The sequence below is a fragment of the Brassica oleracea genome, chromosome C7 (genome assembly GCF_000695525.1).
Source record: "Brassica oleracea var. oleracea cultivar TO1000 chromosome C7, BOL, whole genome shotgun sequence".
NCBI classification, from domain to species: Eukaryota; Viridiplantae; Streptophyta; class Magnoliopsida; order Brassicales; family Brassicaceae; genus Brassica; species Brassica oleracea.
Window position 1 is genome coordinate 10,893,774 of NC_027754.1, and position 19,354 is coordinate 10,913,127.

Genomic DNA, 19,354 nt, shown 5'->3' on the forward strand with positions numbered 1-19,354 from the left:
CTACCTTCCTCATGAAGACCTACGCCTAACTGCATCACCTGAGCCGTCCTATGAAGATCCACGCCTGACAAGATTTACTTGCACCATGTTGAAGATCTCTTGTAAGCCTTTCTTCCGTAGTCTGCATAATTTTTTAATAAATCGCTCTCTCCGGGACTTGAAACCTGGATTTTCTGTAATCTGCAATAAATTGCATAGTCTGGGATTCGAACCCCAGACTTAGGTGTGTAGAAGCCTTTAAACCTTAACCATTAGGCTACGGTACTTCCACAACTTCTTCTTTATCTTTACGGAAAGAAACATGAGACAAGAATCGCATACCGGGTCAAAATTCTCTTTCAAGATTCCCCTACTTGGAGAAGCCTTCTTTACCTCAGCGATCAAAGCAGGGAAGCCAGTTCTTTGATGAGCCATCCTAAACGCACCAAGGAAATCTCTAGTAGGAGGAGCATTCTCTACAACTTTCTTTAACGCCTCAAGTGGGTTCGTTCCTTCATCTGAAAAGGACAATCCCCATTAACAACTCACAGAAGCGAAAAGTGGTTGGAAAGAGAAAGAAATAAACTCTTACCTGGGAAACCTCTTGGTCTTTGAACCATGTAATCTCCTCCAAGATATTAGTGGGAGAATGAGCATTACGCAATCTCAACTCAAATGTCCAGAATAACCCAATGGAGCCTTGCTTGGTGGTTTTCTCCTAATCCTAATACCTTGGCTGATGGCTACTTCATTCTGATACATGTCTACTTCCCATTCCTTGATTCTAACATCATTTTCTACTGAAGAAGAAGAAGAAGAAGAAGCAACACCTAAGCTTTCCTTCACAAGAGAAAAGGCAACTACATTCAGCAATAGATCGAATTAGTCGAGATAATCACGAAATCGAGCATGAGAAAATGCAACAGATCAGACAAAATCAATCAAAAGATGCGAGCTTTGTTAATGGGGTTTTCAAAAAATAAAAAGGACAGAAGAAGAAGAAACAAAGTTTAATCACAGAGGCCACCTGTTGAGCACGGATGGCGAATTCCGACGGAGCTCTAGAGTTGATCCTCCTGTCCATGGCAAGACCTGAAACCGAACGTCTGATGGAGACATAACCGATACGCTGATACAGAGAAGGTGAAACCAGTCTAGCCGGGAGTTTTTGAACCAGAACATGTCCTTCCATTGCGGTTCAAAGTCGAAAAATAATGACTCCGGGATGATCAAACTATAATATTTCCAACATAATTTGATTTTATTTATGAATATATTCTGGTAGTTGGGTGATTAACACGTGAGTTAATAGAACACCAACATAAGACGGCGAGGTCTTGGGATGGTTGGTGAAAGCTGAACACATTGTTATTAGTCCTACACTTGTGACAATATGGAATATGCATCTTTGTACATTTTGGGATAAGTTTGGGAATCAACTGGTTTTGGTTGGTCAAGAAGAGCAATGGCCCATTTAAAGTCGGTCCACCCCGTAAGGAACACCTAAACACGCAAACTAAAATGATTTAAATAGTGAGTTTACAGCCGTTCGTATCTGATGGTAACCATTCCTATATGCAATAAGTGCAATGATGGTTACCGAAACGACTCCTTGGCACGAGAGGAGAGAAAAAGGAGGTCTATAAGTAAGGCATTGAGTGAAGGAAGAAAGCCAGAGAGAGCGAAACATAAAGACGACAAGCTCAAGAGCAATTGATTACATGTTCTCATTTTAGATATTCTACTTTGTATTTTTTTTCTGTGACGGCTTAAACGCTTCAATAAACAGAATATTGGCCTTAAATCTCTCTTATTATTTGATTAGCCTATAAACTAGGATTCAAAAATTGGCGTCCACTATGGGCCTTGATATTCCTAACACACGAAATATACACACAAACGTGAAGCTAAAGAATGGCTATGTCCTCAACTAGAGTTGTGGGATAGCCTCCAACCAAAACAATCAAGTGCAAGAATTCTGGAACCCCGACATAAGGCGCAACAGATTCGGGAAAATTTAGCCAAGTCACCAGTGGAAACACGCGGCTGCCTCCCTCGACCGCCATCTATGCCCTGCTTTCTAGCACCAGAAATGCTTCTGTAACATTCTGATTTCTAGTATATGATGAAATGGTCAATAAAATTTATTTCATTACCTATGTCATCAAAGTGCACTTACCTATTCGGGCACATATCCGTTTAGAACTCCAGAGTTAAGTGTGATTAAGCTGGAGTAGTAGAAGGATGTGTGACCTATCGTGAAGTGATTCCCGATATCGTGCGAGTGAAGCCAAAGCACGGACAATATCATATTGTGATTGCAGGGTCAGTAAACCACTATAGGAAATATGGGTAGTAATAGCAGACGAAAAATGCTATGAATTATGTATAATAGTGCTTCCTTAGCCGCTCTGACAGCGCCTATTATAATAGATCTGACACTTTTAATAGCGGTTTTTTTTAATGTTATAGTTAACTATACAATAATAGCATCAGTTTGTATGCAATTGTTAATATTTATAATAACATGATACAAATGTTATTAAAACTCATCAATTTGATTTTTCCAATAGCAAAGATAACGAATGTTTCGTGTTATTAATTTGTTTTTTAATTATCTGAAAATTTATTAAAAATATAATTCATAATTAAATTATTTAAAATTAAACCAAACATTAATTTATAATTAAAAATTAAATTTTATTTATTGATTAACATCAGTGTACAAATAACTAAAGAACACACTAAACAAAAAGCAAATTAAAACATTAAACCAAAACATAATTAGCCAAAACACAATTAACCTAAAGCTAAACTAAGCCTCCGCCAGAAAACCTAATCCTACGCCTCCAGCCTCCAGAACATCCGCCTTCAGAGTGCTGTCGTCGCATCACCTAGTCACCGGAGTTGACTTCTATCAAGGCCTCTGCTACATATATCAGAGTTTCTCTGTCGCCTTGTCTTCCTTGTCTGCTCGATACCATCCTTCAAAGCTTATGTTCTGGCCTGTAGTTTTTTTCAAAAACAAAGCAACATCCTTTTTAGAAAATCAGAGATTAATATCCATTCTATAAGCAATACAGTAATCAACAACTCAGTACGAACTCAGGCAAATAAAAATGATGGTAAGAGACAAATTCAATGATTACCTACCATGACTTGTTGGGACAAAGCGCTGAATCCAAAACCAGACTTTCAGATTTCCTTGAGCATCAAGAAATGTAGCATATGAAAAGCGCTGCGCAAACACAATCAGAATTAGAATCTATTTTCTAATGAAAAGAAAACAAGAACGAATCTAGGTCGATGCTTTCAAAGCTTGTAGCTTTACAAAAAGATAAGGCAAATGCATTGAACACTCAAGTGTTGTTACTCTTTACGCTTTTTCAGACATCAAATTAAAAAGTACTAATCTCTTGTTTTTGTCAGAAAGATCAACTCTTTCTTCCTCAAATCCTCACAGATTTCACCAGTAGAATTGGCTTAACTAACATGTCTGATAACAAACAGAGATCCATCAGAGCTTATACACAATCATCTAAACATACAGATTAAAATCAAAGAACCAAATCCAAAGCTCTTTTCACCAAAAATCAACAAAATGAGAGAATTTTCAGCTAATTATAAACAAAGCATCTAGAAAAAAACTCAATAGTTAGAAACAAAAGATTTATAATAGATATCATCAGAGATGAACCTTATACAGCCGCACTACTTCTCAATCTCAACAACATCGGCGGTTTCGTCGACGGTTGAAAGAGACTGATTAAACTGAACCGGAGGGAGCTGGCCGATCGATTGCGTTGTTGGTTTGATTGGAACCAGATATCTCCTTGAGAAGCCTCTGGAAGGCCCACTCTGAGTGGCTTCGAGTCATCCCGTCCACCGTGGTATGCGCTGGTGAAGGTACAGATTCCAGTGAAGAAACTTCCGAGATTGGAACCGGACATCTCCTTGAGAAGCCTCTGCAAGGCCCACTCTGAGTGGCTTCGAGTCATCCTGTCCACCGTGGTATGCGCTGGTGAAGGCACAGATTCCGGTTAAGAAACTTCCGGGAAAGCGAAGGGAAGGAGCATTCTGGCGGCTGCGATGGAAATCACCTTTTGGCTTGTGCGGCGGAGAGATTTCAGATCTATCTCGAGGCCGACGAGGAAGAGAAGGAGCCGAGGTTTGCTAGGGCGTCGAGTTATTTACCCATCGCCTCTCTCTCTCTCTCTCTCTCTCTCTCTCTCTCTCTCTCTCTCAAGCGTTGATTCAGTATCATCTAACGGTGCAGAAGGTGATCTCCGTCCAACCAATAGAAAACAAAGATGAAGATAGATAGGAGATTGATTTTGGACCTTTGATTTAAAAATCAATCAATGGCTCAGAAAAAACATTACATATTATCTTCTTTTTTTATTTATAATTGTTGAAAAATTATTTAAACTTTAAATAATTTGATATCATAATTTAAAACTTTTAATCTGTATTTTGTATTTAAATTTTAAAATTGTGTGATTGACTAAAATATTAAAAATTTAGATTTAATGTTTCATGATATAGATCAATATGAAGTATGTGGTTAGGAGTTTAGGGTTTGAAGTTATATTACGAATATACTCATTTATTTAAATTTTATAGTTTGTATAATTTCATCGTTTAGTAAAAAATAAGTGTTATAAATTTAAAATGTTATGATTTAATACTTCTTGTATAAAGTTTTGAATATGATATAGGGTTTGGAGTTATAAGTAGGGCTGGAGGTATATGTAGGGTTTGTATTTGAATATTTCTGTACGATATTTGAGTGTTTGGATTAAAATGTTTAAAGTTGAAGATTTATGTATAAAATGGAATTTAAGATATAGGGTTTGAGATATGTACTTAGGGTTTAGGGCATGTTTAGGGTTTAGAAGTTAAGGTAAAAATATATTCTTTGTGTTTTTTTCTAATTTATTATTAGTGTTGGGTTTTCTTTTCATCATATTACTTTTTGTGTTATCTTTAGATTTTATGATGAGATATTAAAAATTTAGAGCTTACTCAAATTTTATTTATTAATTATTGCTTTTAAAATCATTAATAAATATAATCCATTCTAATAAAACACAAGTAAATCATTAATAAATATAATTTGGATGTTATACAGAGATTTGATAATAATAAGCCAAAAATATTAATTTCAACAAATATATATTTGATATGATTACATCTGTTGATTATATGATTTTTTGAAGTATATGTCTTTCCGGTTCGGTTTGATTCGGTTCAAACTGGTTCTCGAGCTTTGAACTCAAGACTCGTTGGTTTCAGCATTATCAGTCTTCTCCACAACATCACCATTGAACTTCAAGCCATACATGTGACCCATCTTAGTCCCCTCTTTGTCTCCAAATATCTCTTATTTTCCTTTGTGATAAGACTCAACAGAGTTACAGAGGGACTCTTCCCACAATGGCTAATCCATATCCCTTCAGACCAACGTAAACCAATCCCTCTTCCTTCATGTCCACGCAAGTAAACCAACACACGACGACCAGTGGACTCGATCTGCTGCATCCAAAGAAAGAGGCTTTCCATCTCATAAAAAGCAACAAACAAAGATGATTATCTTTAAAAGAGCAATTCAAATATCTGCAGGGGTGATGGTGTGACATACCACTAGAGTATCCACGAAAATATAGGAACCATGTATGATGCACTGTAAACGACATGGTAATCATAGTAGTGTGCTTCATCTTCAAAGTTTTGTACCTAGCGAGAAAGCAAAAGAACCAATCTCAGAGATTCTGCTGGCTCACATACAAAAGATAAATGGTTTTATGTACCAAGACCGTGTGATCATCAACTGCTTCTTCCCTTTCCGACCAATCAGCTGTAACATCTAGAGACTCCTCTTCAGCACTTTCCTACACACAGAAGATAATGGTGAGAAACATAAAAGAAGGAAGAAGATGAAAAACATTGTTAAAGGTTGTGACTTTACCTCAAGTGAAGTGAGAATAATGATCTTCTCTAGCGCTGATTAACCTTCCTCCTGCTGATAACACAACAAAACGTAGGAAACTAAGCTAAAAACGGTGTCTTTAAAATGGAGAGTAGTGTTGATCGACGTTGACCTTAAGTAGAGTTCGGTTGATCAGAGGAACCCATGATCAGGGAGGGAACAATTGGTTATGTCTTTTCCATTTATCAGCGAAAGCTCGAGCAGCTACGGTGAAACCCTCGAGAGTGATTTTGCCATCGTTGACGACCTCTCCACCTGAATCCATATCGGAGGAGAAAACTGATCATCAAAGCACCCAAGATCAAATCTTTACTGAAAACTGGATTGTCAAGGTACTTCCTCGCCAGCTTCTTCACCCAAGTAGGCATAGTCGCCGAGAAAAGCATGCTCTGTCGCTTCTGTGGGAGATTCTCAAGAATCGACTCCACAGCCTCTTCAAACCCAACAGCAAGCATCTGGTCAGCTTCGTCAAGCACCAAGTACTCAACTTCACCCGGCTCCCTGTTTACACTATCAGAAACTGATCAAATCGAAACTCAGATCTTAAACAGCTCAGATTAATTTCGAAATTGTCTTAAACTTAACAGAATCATAAACAGAAACAGATTAATCACTCTTCTAAAACCTAAACAGACAGATAACACAGATTCTACACAAGCAAACAAAGCTCTGAAACATGGAAAAAAACTCGAAAGTGTCAAACTTTTGTTTCTTGGCAACCAATCACACTCAAAGGGTAAAGGGCTGACCTTTGGCATGAAGAAATGGGGAAGCTTGAGGAAGGAAGAGTGAGTATGGTAACACGAATTCATCTTCTTTCTTGTAAAATCAAAACAAAATCAGAGAGAGAGAGATGGCGGATGAGAGATATGGCGATGGTGGTGACGAGCTGGTGGTGGCGGGATAACGAGCGATGGTGTCAAAAGTAGTGGTGATGAAGCTTCAATCGAGGGTGACTAGAGATGAATCTGAGAATTTGAGGAAGTCAAGCACACCGCTCTCATTTCTTCGTATGGAGAAGAAACAGAAAAGAAAGAAAAATAAATAAAAATTAAAAACTAAACTATTTTGTATATAAAGCCTGGTCAAATATTAAGTATTTTGATTAAAATTTGAGATATTTAATCCTTACGATAGCGTTTAATTTTGGATCAGAAATGGTAAGGCGCCTATACTTGGTAAATTAACGCGGCTAAACTTTTTATTTTCCCGTGATAATAAAAATAGCGTTTTAAATTTATAAACGCTATTAAAAAAGCTAGTGTTGGTATACAATAGCAGAACCGTCATAAACGCTATAATCTGATGCTATTAATACCCACATTTCTTGTAGTGAACAATACGTTCGGTCCTTGAAAAAATTAACGCACCATCTGTTGCACGAGATGGGGTTCATGGGCCGGTTGAGCGAGCGTTGGTGGCTCATTAACCGTGGACGGTCGGGGCATTACAAGTGGTATCAGAGCTGGTTAACCATCCTAAGAGTGGTCTTGAGACCTTCCATGGTGTGCAACGTTGCGCTATGTGAGTGAATGTGAATTGTAACATCGCCTATGCATTCTATTTTCGCGAATATGGATTATTTGTTTTGAGAAATTAGCTCTCACATAAATGATGCTTAGTTTGCATGGATACTTTGGTATTGATAGAGACCCCATGAATATGTTAATGTTAGCACAAACATAGGCAATTATTTGGAAGGAGGCTCAAGAGGTACAAATGCAACATGTCGACCATACATCACCATCCCAGACCAAAATAGGAGAATCCAATTTCGTCTCAAAACATATGGAGGTGGTGTTTTACAGACGGCTGATGGAAAGATGAAGAGGCATTCTCTGGTCAAAGCTGGTACAATACATCTGAGGGTTTTGATGGCCTGATGGAGACCACGAATACTAGGAATTGCCTTTCTCCACTACATGCGGAATTCAAAAATTTTATATGGGTGATGGAATATATAAAGAATCTTCGACAATTTTAGTTGATGTTTGCAACAGATTGTTTTCGGTTGGGGAAAATGGTTTGAAAACCAGAAGAATGGTATGCTTTTGCAACCTACCTAGAAAAAATTGAACGGATCTGAGGAAGCTTTGCAACTTTCAAGATCACACACGTTTCAAGGACTCTAAACACGCGAACAGATAGTTTGACACAAGCTGCTCGCAATCAATCGTCTCGGTTCGTCTTCATAGACTCAGAGTCCCCAATTTAGTTAATAGAGTATTAATTGAGTTTGTTTATGTTTTTTTTACAACAATTGACTATTCTATTACTCAAACTTGAGCTAGTCTGGGTAACCAAACCGGAATAGAACAACCAAAAAATAAAGTTCCTTATAAAAAGACCTAGCGGTCCTAGCTAGAGAATCTGAAATTTGATTTTGCGCGCGTGGAACATAGGAGATCTTGAAGTCCTGGAAGCATATCTGCAGAGTCTCAATCCTTTCTAATTATGTTGCAAATCTCGTCCATGCACGAAGCTCCTTGATCATAGCAATCAGCTCCTTGATCATAGCAATCAGCTCCTTGCAATCTGTCCCAAAGCTCTGGCATGTCGAATGTTGAAGCATATTCTCCATCGCCCATTGCAGTGCTTCTATTTCAGAATGCAAAGATTGAGTATGTTTATGTTGATGATAAAAAAAAAACTCATTGTTATTAAAAATATTGAAATTATAGATTTTTAAAGTTTTCAATTGATTTTTTGAATCAATTTTCTTCGTTAAAACAAAAAAAATTCAGATCATTCTAGATTGATATAAAAAAAAGACATATTAAACTCTCCAATCATATTAAAACCTACAAAAACATATAAAACTCATTAAAAATCAAATAACGTCAGACGTAAATTTATATATACTAGAAAAAGGGTTTGTAAGTATTATAAAAGAAAGATTTACACTATGAGTCACTTTTCTAGTTTTTTATTATAGTGTATGTAACTTTGTTCTCCTAACACACTTTTTCTGACCAAGCCCACTTGTATTCACTAACTTGGTTTGTTTTAGTTGATTTTAGGCGAGATGTTACCACAACCATTGATATATTAGTGTGATCCAATGATTCAGATTTAACACACTCTTTTTCATAGATTTTTTTTTTCTTCAAATATTTATTAGATCTTTTCTGCAGTGAAAACCCCTCTCTCCTCTCTCCTCTCTCCTCTCTCATATCTTACATTCTAGATATCAAATTGAAAAAGTTTTAACCTGTGTGTGAGAGAGCTTAATTGCAGAGAATAATTTCGAGCTTGCATAAATCTAAAATTGGAAATGAAATCGCTGCTAACCGGGGAATCTCGTCGTCTCCAGTGAAAACCATTCCCCATGTGTTTCTAAAAGATGCGAGGAGAAGATGAAGGTGAGAATAATCTCGTCAGATAGCTTCACTGTCTTGGGTCGGTTCGCTCCCAGTTCATTCCCGGTGCGAGTTGAGACTTGAGACGGCAAAGCTCAGAGAAGACATATGATGGTGAATTTGGTAAGGAACCTGTAAGAGAAATTTGTTCATGACTCTCATGATGATGAGACCAATAAATTATTATTGTTACAATAATTGCAGGCAGACTCATTTCAATCTATGTTAGGATGCAGTGTTTAGATTTGCTTGAATCTTCTCTCCTTGTGTTCTCCACCAAAGAGTACTAAATGCAGCAGCAAGTCTTTTTCTCGAGAATTTTCAAGAACAACACTTTCTGGATCAGAAGCATTTGCTTTTTTGTTTGGCTCTGTTGAAAATTGTGACTTGTTAGATGAGTGTGTGGTTTGGAAACTTAGTCAAAAGGAATTTTGTAAGAAGTTAGTTACGGGACTACATCTGTTGTTATTGTAGCTGATAAGTTGCTAAAGTTTGTATTTGGTTTTGTTTTTCTAGAATTGTTAAGATATTGTCACTTGGTAACTGCTTGATGATTAATGGTCTTATTCATGTGTTTGCAGAGACCAAATGTTTTGGTCAGGAACAAAATACATCTTCACTTACCATCTTGGGATTTGTTGGGCTCTCCCTCATGTCCACACTAATCATGGTATCGTTTTTGAGCCAGAAGGAAACTGTGGTGATGGCTCATCTTCCTCTAGCAACTCCCACGACAGGAAGAATATTGTGTCTAGCTGTTACCTCTGTAAGCTACGAGAGATACATAAATTGGACATTGGTGCTTTACTTGGGATGAATTTCTCTTCTCCTGCAGCTCAAGAATAGTGGATTTTACTGTTAATTATTGTACATGTATACTGCAGCACAACTTTATCGTGTGAACAATACAATAAGGATGTCGTCAGATTTTATAATTTTCGGTTTCTGTAGAATTTTTCCTAATTGACAGAGTGAGGTATCTCTGATATGAAACCTGAACACAATGAATTTATTATTGGAATTTCTCTAAAAACTCACCATGCGGACATTACAAAGGTGTACATGAACCAAGTTATCCACATAGACGCTTATATTGTGTACACCAACCATATTTAAACATGAAAGAACCAATTCACTTAGACAAGCCACACACTCACGCTATAAAATATTTAAAAATATCTTTATGGGAACCAAATAATCAATAATGCTACAAATTGATTAATAATTTATTAAATAAGGTTGGTTATCAGAAAGAGTACATTGAGTTCATTGTTTTCTGGGTTTTTTATGGATTGTTTTTGGATGGTCGTGTTATGAAGATAGAGATGGTTGTTTGTTCATGGACAGGAGGCAGAAGTCTTCATTTCTTTGAATTATAAAATTATATGCATGTTGATTTAATGGTAAGAGCCATTGCGATTTGAGGTTGCTCAATAGTTACAAAAGGCCTTTATGGTTGATAGGTTGACTTTTAAATTTGAGAAATGACACTATTTAAAAATTGTTTGCCTCGTAGCTAAAGAATATATTAGGTATAACGTTTTGTATTTAATATGACATAGTTGTGATTTTTCAATCAAGAAGATGATATGTCTTTTTATCAATGAAATAACTGGTTAGTGCAAAATGGCTATCTTTAGAGATTATATTAGATTACTTTACTCTTAAAGTTAGGTGGTCATGCTAGTTTAAATTTACTAATGTTCTTACATGTGAATATGTGCACACGATTGCAATATAGTGTTTGAAAGAAATAGTGTAGTTTGATTTTATACGAAAGATGTACATGTTGGAAGAAGTGCATATTGATCACTCTTAACATGTACACGTGGATCACGTCAAAATTAGGTACATGTGGATACAAATTTTTTTGTACACTTTTGAAACAAGTAAATGTGTGTACTAGACCAAAAAAAGAAGTAAATGTGCGTACTAGCTATGCAAATATCGGAGTAATCGTGTGAAGGTGGTCATTGTATCATGGTAAGGTGCTCATTTGGATATTTTGTATATTAGATTTATAAATGTATATGGGGTCATTGTTTGGTGGTACATTTGTACACATCAATTTTTTGTGTACATGTGTACACATAAATTTTTTGTGTACATGTAAATTATGTAAAAGTAAGTTCCTTTACAAACTTTCCAACCCCACATGATTCATATCGCCTGGTTCATCTGCGGCTGAGACGAAGATTGACTCGGCATCAGAGTTACATTGACGGTGGAGCTACATCGGCGTCTTGGGTCCTCAAGATCTGACACACCACTCTCCTCTCCATCCTCACTCTCTCTTATCTTCACCAGAGCGACCAGTGCATCTTCTCGCTATATACCAACTACACATGAAACCACCGTATACATCTCATCATCTCCACTACAAAAAAGCCGTGTTCATCGCAGAATCACCATCTTTGTAGAACAAGATCTTCACAAAATCGTCGTCGTAGTGGGACGAGCTTCATCATTTTCCTCGACAAAATATGTGACAAATATTACTCAACGAAATAATTTAAGGAAAAGAAAATCAAAACATCTATGATTAAAATGCAGATTTATAAAAATAATTGTATCAATAAAAATGAAGCACGAGAGAAGAAAAAAAAAGAGAAAGAAGTACGTCCTATTAATTATTATTTAGTTTGTATTTCTCTTGGTCAAACACTCTAACCAATCTAACCAAAATATAATGTCATTTGACTAAAATATCTATTCTGATTTCACTTTTTGTAGGGACAAAAGAATCTTCAACCACCAGAAAAATATTTTGGTAGCACAAAATGATCTTGAGTGTAAGTCATAAAGTAACCTGGGATGAAAATAACTCATTATAAAATCCTGTTTAAATGTTTGGTGGAGACTGAAGAGGAAAGTCTTTAACTATTGAAAGGATCTGGGTTAAGGCGTTTCATGTAAGCCTTATCGTTGGAAGAGAAGAAAAATGTTGAAGAGTATTAACCTCCCTATCTCCTGCAACTTCTCTAGCTTTCCTCATCTAAAACCCTCCAGAAAAGCCCAATCCCTAAGCCAACCCCGAAACCTCACCCTTGTACAATCAAGAGCTCCTTTGCCTTTTCTGAAACCCGATAGAATTCTCCTTGGCAACAACAACAGACAATTCTTGAAACACGAGAAGAAGGGTCTCTTCCATGTGTGCAGAAGCTCACTAAACAACCCAGATCCAGACAAAACTGAAATTCAAGATGAAGGAAGAGACTGGACGAGCTCTGTATTGCTTTTCGCTCTCTGGGGTGCGCTTCTTTACTACTGCTTCAATCTTGCTCCTGATCAAACCCCAGTAATCCTTCTTCCTCTCAAATCCAATTTCTAAATGTGATAATGGATTGTGTTTTCAGTTATTATGTTTTTTATGCAGACACAAGACTTGTACTTTCTGAAAAAGCTGTTGAATTTGAAAGGTGATGATGGTTTTAGAATGAACCAGATCCTTGTTGGGTTATGGTATATAATGGGTTTATGGCCTGTTGTATACGCTATGCTCTTACTTCCCACTGGTCGAAGGTAAATAACAATCCATCGTCAATCTTTCAAGTAGCTTCCTTTGTTGCTGAGTTAAAAGAGTTTAATTCTCATAGCTAATGTTGATGATCCCTTTTGTTCGTTTGACAGTAAAACTCAGGCATGGCCTTTCGTTGTTTTTTCCTTCTTTGGTGGCGTCTACGCTTTGCTACCTTATTTTGCACTGTGGAATCCTCCTTCTCCTCCCGTTTCCGAGTCTGAGCTTAGACAATGGCCTTTCAATGTTCTGGAATCAAAAGTGACTGCTGGGGTTACTCTTGTTGCAGGCCTGGGTTTAATTCTTTATGCCTTAGTTGGTAACGCCGGTGACTGGAAAGAGTTTTATCAGTACTTTCGAGAGAGCAAATTCGTAAGTCCATCATCTCTTTTCCTCTTCTTTATAACATAACAATAACTTAGTAATCCTTGTTAAAAAATAATATGCAGATACATGTCACGAGTCTAGATTTCTGCCTACTCTCTGCTTTTGCTCCGTTTTGGGTTTACAATGACATGACCGCCAGAAAATGGTGAGTTCTACCGCGTTTTGCTTTAAAAAACTGTTTCCATTTGTTATTTTTTTACCTTTAACGCACTGCTTTGTTTGCAGGTTTGATAAAGGCCGTTGGCTGTTACCTGTATCCGTGGTGCCATTCTTGGGACCTTCTTTGTATCTTCTCTTACGACCAGCATTGTCAGAGACTACAGCTCCCACAGATTCTTCTGCCTCATCTTCTGACCCAAGTCAATAGCAACATCACGATTAGATTGATGGTCTTTAGTCCCTTCTGTTGCCCTTTTGTTGATGGAGTTAGAATGAGAAATATTTGTATAACAAGGGAGAGAGAACTAACAAAGGTTTCTATAAATGTTAATGAAAGGTAAGTCAAACACAAAATTGTCAAAGTAATATATATTTTAGGCATTCATCTTTGAACTTGACCTTTATTTGCTCTCTGTTACTGACTTTGCTGTCCACGGCTGGCTCCGGCAAGCAACTCAATCTTTGCTGGGATTTCAAACTTCTCCACCTTTGGGGCCTGATATAATTAACACATTTTGGAACACGTTTAGCAGGTGTTGTAACTATGAAATAAACTACTAGAAAACAGCTATTGAAATACAATTCTTGGTAAGAGATTGTTGAACTTGCTTAACTGCATCATCACCGTATTTGACTCCCACTTCGTCTGCCCATTTCTCTAAAGATCCGTGTGACGGGAACCATAAGATGGGTCTGCGTGTTCCATCATTTCGCAAAGTAATTGCTTATACGGTTATACCCAAAAAGCTGCCTCCATTCAATGGAAAGGCATAAGGAGATTTGATCATCCCATCCTTTACGTGTTTTTTTAGCCCCACCCCTTCGAAATTATTACTCACTGCTCTTTATTAACGACTTTTTGTTAGGTGTTATCTTCAAAGTTAGACGGTCTCAAACAAAATCAGTTGTGTAATGATTTAGCGTTTGGAACAAATTAGTTTTGATAGAAGTTCAATGATTTTGATGAAACGCGTGAATTTTGAGCTCTCCTGATTTCATATTGGTCAACATCGAAACATCCAGATAAGTTTTGCCACTTTATTACCTGTCACTCAAGTTCACAACCAAGCACAACTGATATCCACATAAGAAAACTTTTCTTGACTACAAAATTCTCAGGATATATATTACTGAGAAAAATACACGAAAATTAACTGGAACCACCGCGACGAACACTTTCTTCAGTTCGCGAAAGCGCATTTGTTAGCACGTCTATCGTCCAGTTCTTCAAGTCATCCTAATTAAAATGGAAACGAAACCAAAGTATAAGCACCACATGACGGTTTTGGTTTAGCAAATAATGGTAATGAGGCAATTTTGTTTTTGTTTTTGTTTTACCTTGCGCACAGGCTCTCCAGTTCTTATTTGCGCGTTTGGGCGAGCAAGCTTGGACTCAAAAGGTGTTCTTGGCCTTACTTCTCTAAACTCATCCCACTCCTCACGTTCGATCATCCTCACTGTGCCTTGCCCTTCTGGTGCATTCTTTATCTTCCGTTCAATCATTTCTTGAGATTTCGAATCATCAATCTTGCAACAAACCAACAATGAAGAACCAGCATAAAGCGTAAAGCAGCATAAAAGATCAGTAACGAGCTGCTAAAGTCATTTTGACAAGAAAGACACAATTCACAAAGAATAGAAGAAAGAAGGATGTACCATCATTAACACTTTTGCAAACAATGCAATACCGACCACAGCTAGGAACATAGGCATCGTTGCCGTGTCCAAATAGGATCTTGATTCTGGAACCTCAACGAGAAACTGGTTCTTTATTGGGTTCCTTCGCTTCTTACTTTTCTGCAAATCAGTTATCCTTTTTCTTAAGGTCTCCGTTGGGGCATCACTAGACGAAGGTGATTGAAACCTTCTCCTAAGCAGTGTAAATAACTGACTCTGCCTAGACATCGTAACAAGCAACAGCGATCGTCTATCTCTGCCAAAGAAGAAGAGAAAAACACAACAGAGAGAGAGAGAGTAAGATGGGAGTATAGCCTCACTTGGAACAGCTTAGCGTACCAACCTAAAAATGATACAGAGGAGCCTATACGTAACTCAACAGATACACTCGGGAACTAAGAATCTTTGTAATCCTAAACCAGAATAATCCACGATAGGTAGCAAGAAGACTAGACGGACAGATATGGATTGCCATATAAAGGGTTCGTTATGGCATTTTGACGAACACTTGGCGTGCAGATTTTATTCAACATGGCACTATGATAGATTCGACATTTGTGCAACAAGGAGTAAAGGGAAATCGATATGGGTGGCTAGAAAAACTAGCGCGTGAACCAGAAACAACATTATTATAAGCGGAACAATGAAGTCGATTATCTAAATCCTTTGGCAAGATCAATGAGGTTTTTCAGATGTGAAACGTACCAGATCAATAAGGATTGGGAAGACACAGACACTGTCTTTACTCTTGATCACCAACGATGACTTGCTCTTCTTCGTTTTTCTCAAGCTCCTGAATCCCTAAGGCTGGAGAATGACAACTTTCTGAATTAGGAAACAAAGTTGTTTTATTTTGGTCAATTCTCCTAAACAGACCCTTTTTTATCGCAAAAATAGACGGTAAAAAGATCTTTAATATCCTAGATATATAAAAAAATTTTAAAAAATTGAAAAAAAAAAAAAAAAAATTATTAAGATTATATGTTTTCAAATTCGAATTTTTTATAAAATGTTTTTAAAAAAAATTTCAAATTTTCTTTTTGTAATTCGAAAATATTTTTTGAAACTATTTTTAAAATTTTTATTTTCAAATTTTTAACATTTATTTTTAATTTTATAAAATTTTAAATCTCAATTCCAAATTCCCACCCGTTGACTCAAAACCCAAAGGTTTGGATTAGTTAATTCTAGAGGTATAAGTGTATATTTAATTTTTTAATGAAACATTTTTATCATTTTGATATTTAGAATCTATATCTGTGATATAATTTTTTTTAGTGCTATCGTGAGGCTATCTGTAGTGGGTGTTCTTCCACCGTTTCTCAATAAAAAAATAGGTTGAAAAAATGAAAACCAGACGAGAGAGGAGAGAGACGATTGTTCGTGAAGAAATTATGTTGGATCGGGAAGAGACTCTTATTGACAAATGACAAATGTTCAAGACTTAATGGTCAATTTATCTAAAAGGTAAAAGAAAAAATAATTATGTAACTAAAGTATTATTATACTCATTTATGAGAGACCAAAAACGCCTCTTCCGCTGCTGATGCTCTAAGGTATTTCCCTTTTATTTTTATTTTGGACTCGCAGTTATAATTACTCAATTACTACATAGAAAAGTTGATATGACTAGAATAACTTACTCAAATGTTGTTAATCCAATTATATATTATATTTTTATTAAACTAACTATCAAAGTGATTATTAGTGTACAAAAAAATATTCTCAATTCTTTTTTTAAATAAAAACTATGAAAATTACCTAAGATGGTTAACATATATATGACAAATTACCAATGATGAATAATACATATTAGATAAAAAAAAAAATTCTCTTTCTGTTTAATTTTATATTAATAAAATAAATTAAACAATCACTCTAAGCATATAATAAAAAATTTTAGTTTTTTTCTTATATGTTATATTTTGAATTTTTTTAAACGACTATAAATTACTAAAAAAGGTAAAAAGTCCACAGTGAAAAATTTGTGATCAATGGTTTAACTTTTTTTTGTTCAAACAAAATACAAATGATCATAAATCGTATGAATATAAAGTCTCATTGATATATATGTCTTTTATTATCAGATGGATGTTTCTGAAGATCAAGCTAGGGATTACCCTCCACGACTTTTCGATGAAATGGCTTCTAATCTTGAAAATAAAAACATTAATCACAATGGCCGTATGGGAGACATCCCTCAAATTAGAGACGCAATAAAAAGATGTGTGGGATAACCTGAAGGAGTTTCATGTTGTAGTAATTGATAAGCTAGCTGATAGCAAATTCGTGTGGTCTGGTAAGACTGTACACTATCTACTATGTAGACAACTGCGAGTATATAAGAAAGATATTTGGTGTCTCGTTGTTGATCGAACTTTCAGGTTTAGCTTACACAAATTTGGTGAGATCACAAGGTTAAACACAGATCCACTTCCAACGGAAAATTTTGAACATGAACCTCACCTATACAAAGCGTTCTGGAAGGAGTTGAATGTGTCGCTTGGGTACGGACCCAAGTTAGATGAACTGAAGCCAGTATTAGGTCTGTCAAATTTGGAGTTTTGAAAAACGGAAATGATTAGGGTTGTTGCTTCTTCAAACCATAGGACTTTATGGCTTGCATCATAATTCTTGAATAGCCTTTGAAAGTAAAAAAAGAGGATTCGATGATGAAGGCATGATGACTTATCCCTGGGGTCGAGCTGCGTATGAAGTTCATGTTGATTCTATTAAGATGCTGAAACCACAAGGAAAGTCGTACGCCATTAGCGGCATGACGAACGTGTTATTGGTTTGGGCGTATGAATCTGTCACTTGCTACAGAGAGCTTTTTTGGAAAGTAGTCGATGAGCAAGAAATTCTGCTTTTGTGATGGGGTGGAAACCGTATACGTGCAAGTCTTAGTATTGCAATATCTAAGGAGATCAGCGATCATGGAGAGGTAAGGTTTAATGCTTACTTATGAATCATTTAATGTCTAAGTTATTATTTATTTGATGACTGAGTTATGAGATTTTGGTGGCCGATTTATGGGTTACGTGATGGATGAGTTATGATTTATGTGATGGCTGAGTTAATATTTATTTGATGGTTGAGTTATGTCATATTGTTGTAGGTGCGTGTGAAGAAAATAGTTATGAAGGAGGATGTAGAAGAGTTGTTTCCTCAGTTGTCGGATGAAGCAAATGACCAACAACTTGATAACTTGATAAAAGACATACATGCATATAGGTTTGTTAAAGGTTTTTGGGATGTGCAGAAGAATGACAACAAGAAAAAAATGAAGGTTGGAGTTTCGTTAGAGGCTGAACAACCCACAAAGAAGTAGAAGAAAGATAAGAAACAAAAAGAAATAAACAGCAGTGAGGACGAAGATGTTGATGTAGAGAAGAAGAAGAAGCAGAAAGAAGTAGGAGAATGCAAAGGGAAAGGGTGCTAGAGAGGAGAAAGGTAGGGATGATATGGGAACCAACGCGGCTCTGAGGACCATAATGACTATTCTGGATAATATGAAGTGATTATAAATATGAAGTAAATGAAAGTACTTTAAAAAGTTTTATTAAGATCCTCTTATCAACATGAAGTGAATATAAATCAACTGAGTGTGTATTATTTTTTGAATTTACAAGTTAAGACTCTTTTATGATCTTGAGGTATATATGTTGACTTACAATTACTTAAGACCTTACATGCAGATATAATTTGTGAGCCTAAAACCATATACAATGTCATTTCAACTGAATGTTGTGAGTCTTCTTATATTTACTAGTGAAACCTAAATCCTAAATTATAAACCCTAAATCCTAAACCCTATTCATTAAACCATAAACTATGAGTTATGATAACTCAGCCATAAAGTTATCATAACTCAGCCATCAATTGTAATTTACTCGCGACTTTCCATATTTTGGGCAGAAACAATAACTTAAAAATTTTGTTAATTTAATCTCATGACGTTTCGTCATTCTATATCTCTCTCTATATATATTTCTCTTCTCTTACAACTTCTCTCACACCTTCTCTCTCTCATCTCATACTCTCTAGAAAAACCTAATCTCATCAAAAGTTAAAACCTAATCTCATATGTAATGACGGTTGTCCATGGTTGGTTAACCAGGTTTGAGACCAGGGTGAATGTCATACTAAGCTCTGCGGATCGGGATAACCTCTCTGTTCTGAACCTTGGTCCGAGTTTGTACCATGATATGACAACTTCTACGTTGTTTAAATTTTTACATGATCTCTCCGAGGTGATCCCAAATATTCTTTAAAAAAAAGATGGCT

General features: G+C 36.2%; 3 protein-coding genes, 1 long non-coding RNA gene and 1 pseudogene across 5 annotated transcripts; 1 reads left to right on the plus strand and 4 right to left on the minus strand.

Annotated features, from left to right (window-relative positions):
- Positions 1-237: 237 nt before the first annotated feature.
- LOC106302564 (indole-3-glycerol phosphate synthase, chloroplastic-like) lies at positions 238-1,171 on the minus strand. Its single transcript, XM_013739046.1, has 3 exons — positions 1,007-1,171; positions 711-819; positions 238-497 (listed from the first exon to the last, which is right to left on the minus strand). Exons 1-3 carry the CDS (start codon positions 1,169-1,171, stop codon positions 238-240), a joined length of 534 nt encoding a protein of 177 aa, XP_013594500.1.
- A 1,491-nt stretch (positions 1,172-2,662) lies between these two features.
- LOC106305044 lies at positions 2,663-3,174 on the minus strand. The gene is made up of 2 exons (XR_001262902.1): positions 3,133-3,174; positions 2,663-2,985 (listed from the first exon to the last, which is right to left on the minus strand). It is a non-coding gene; the product is annotated as an uncharacterized LOC106305044 (long non-coding RNA).
- A 2,219-nt stretch (positions 3,175-5,393) lies between these two features.
- On the minus strand, positions 5,394-7,013 carry LOC106302566 (annotated as a pseudogene).
- A 5,142-nt stretch (positions 7,014-12,155) lies between these two features.
- LOC106303568 lies at positions 12,156-13,777 on the plus strand. The gene is made up of 5 exons (XM_013739838.1): positions 12,156-12,625; positions 12,704-12,849; positions 12,958-13,216; positions 13,294-13,376; positions 13,457-13,777. The coding sequence occupies exons 1-5, from the start codon at positions 12,269-12,271 to the stop codon at positions 13,596-13,598; spliced, it is 987 nt and encodes a 328-aa protein (XP_013595292.1). The 5' UTR covers positions 12,156-12,268; the 3' UTR covers positions 13,599-13,777.
- Positions 13,778-14,406: 629 nt separating this feature from the next.
- Positions 14,407-15,918, minus strand: LOC106304177. Of its 2 annotated transcripts, none has more exons than XM_013740572.1 (4): positions 15,803-15,918; positions 15,047-15,323; positions 14,729-14,917; positions 14,407-14,627 (listed from the first exon to the last, which is right to left on the minus strand). In XM_013740572.1, exons 2-4 carry the CDS (start codon positions 15,293-15,295, stop codon positions 14,541-14,543), a joined length of 525 nt encoding a protein of 174 aa, XP_013596026.1. In that variant the 5' UTR covers positions 15,296-15,323; positions 15,803-15,918; the 3' UTR covers positions 14,407-14,540. The 2 variants fall into 2 exon arrangements, with proteins under 2 accessions (XP_013596026.1, XP_013596027.1); XM_013740573.1 differs by having other exon boundaries at positions 15,773-15,918.
- Between the last annotated feature and the right edge of the window lie 3,436 nt (positions 15,919-19,354).

Excerpts from the sequence above, each read along its gene's own strand:
- LOC106302564 (XM_013739046.1), bottom strand. The coding sequence starts at position 1,171 with ATGGAAGGACATGTTCTGGTTCAAAAACTCCCGGCTAGACTGGTTTCA. Across the intron at positions 820-1,006 it reads TCGCCATCCGTGCTCAACAG|GAAAGCTTAGGTGTTGCTTC; the intron begins GTGGCCTCTGTG and ends TCTCTTGTGAAG. Across the intron at positions 498-710 it reads TGAAGTAGCCATCAGCCAAG|ATGAAGGAACGAACCCACTT; the intron begins GTATTAGGATTA and ends TGTCCTTTTCAG.
- LOC106303568 (XM_013739838.1), top strand. The coding sequence starts at position 12,269 with ATGTTGAAGAGTATTAACCTCCCTATCTCCTGCAACTTCTCTAGCTTT. Across the intron at positions 12,626-12,703 it reads TTGCTCCTGATCAAACCCCA|ACACAAGACTTGTACTTTCT; the intron begins GTAATCCTTCTT and ends TTTTTTATGCAG. Across the intron at positions 12,850-12,957 it reads TTACTTCCCACTGGTCGAAG|TAAAACTCAGGCATGGCCTT; the intron begins GTAAATAACAAT and ends TTCGTTTGACAG.
- LOC106304177 (XM_013740572.1), bottom strand. The coding sequence starts at position 15,295 with ATGTCTAGGCAGAGTCAGTTATTTACACTGCTTAGGAGAAGGTTTCAA. Across the intron at positions 14,918-15,046 it reads TTGCAAAAGTGTTAATGATG|ATTGATGATTCGAAATCTCA; the intron begins GTACATCCTTCT and ends GTTTGTTGCAAG. Across the intron at positions 14,628-14,728 it reads CTGGAGAGCCTGTGCGCAAG|GATGACTTGAAGAACTGGAC; the intron begins GTAAAACAAAAA and ends CATTTTAATTAG.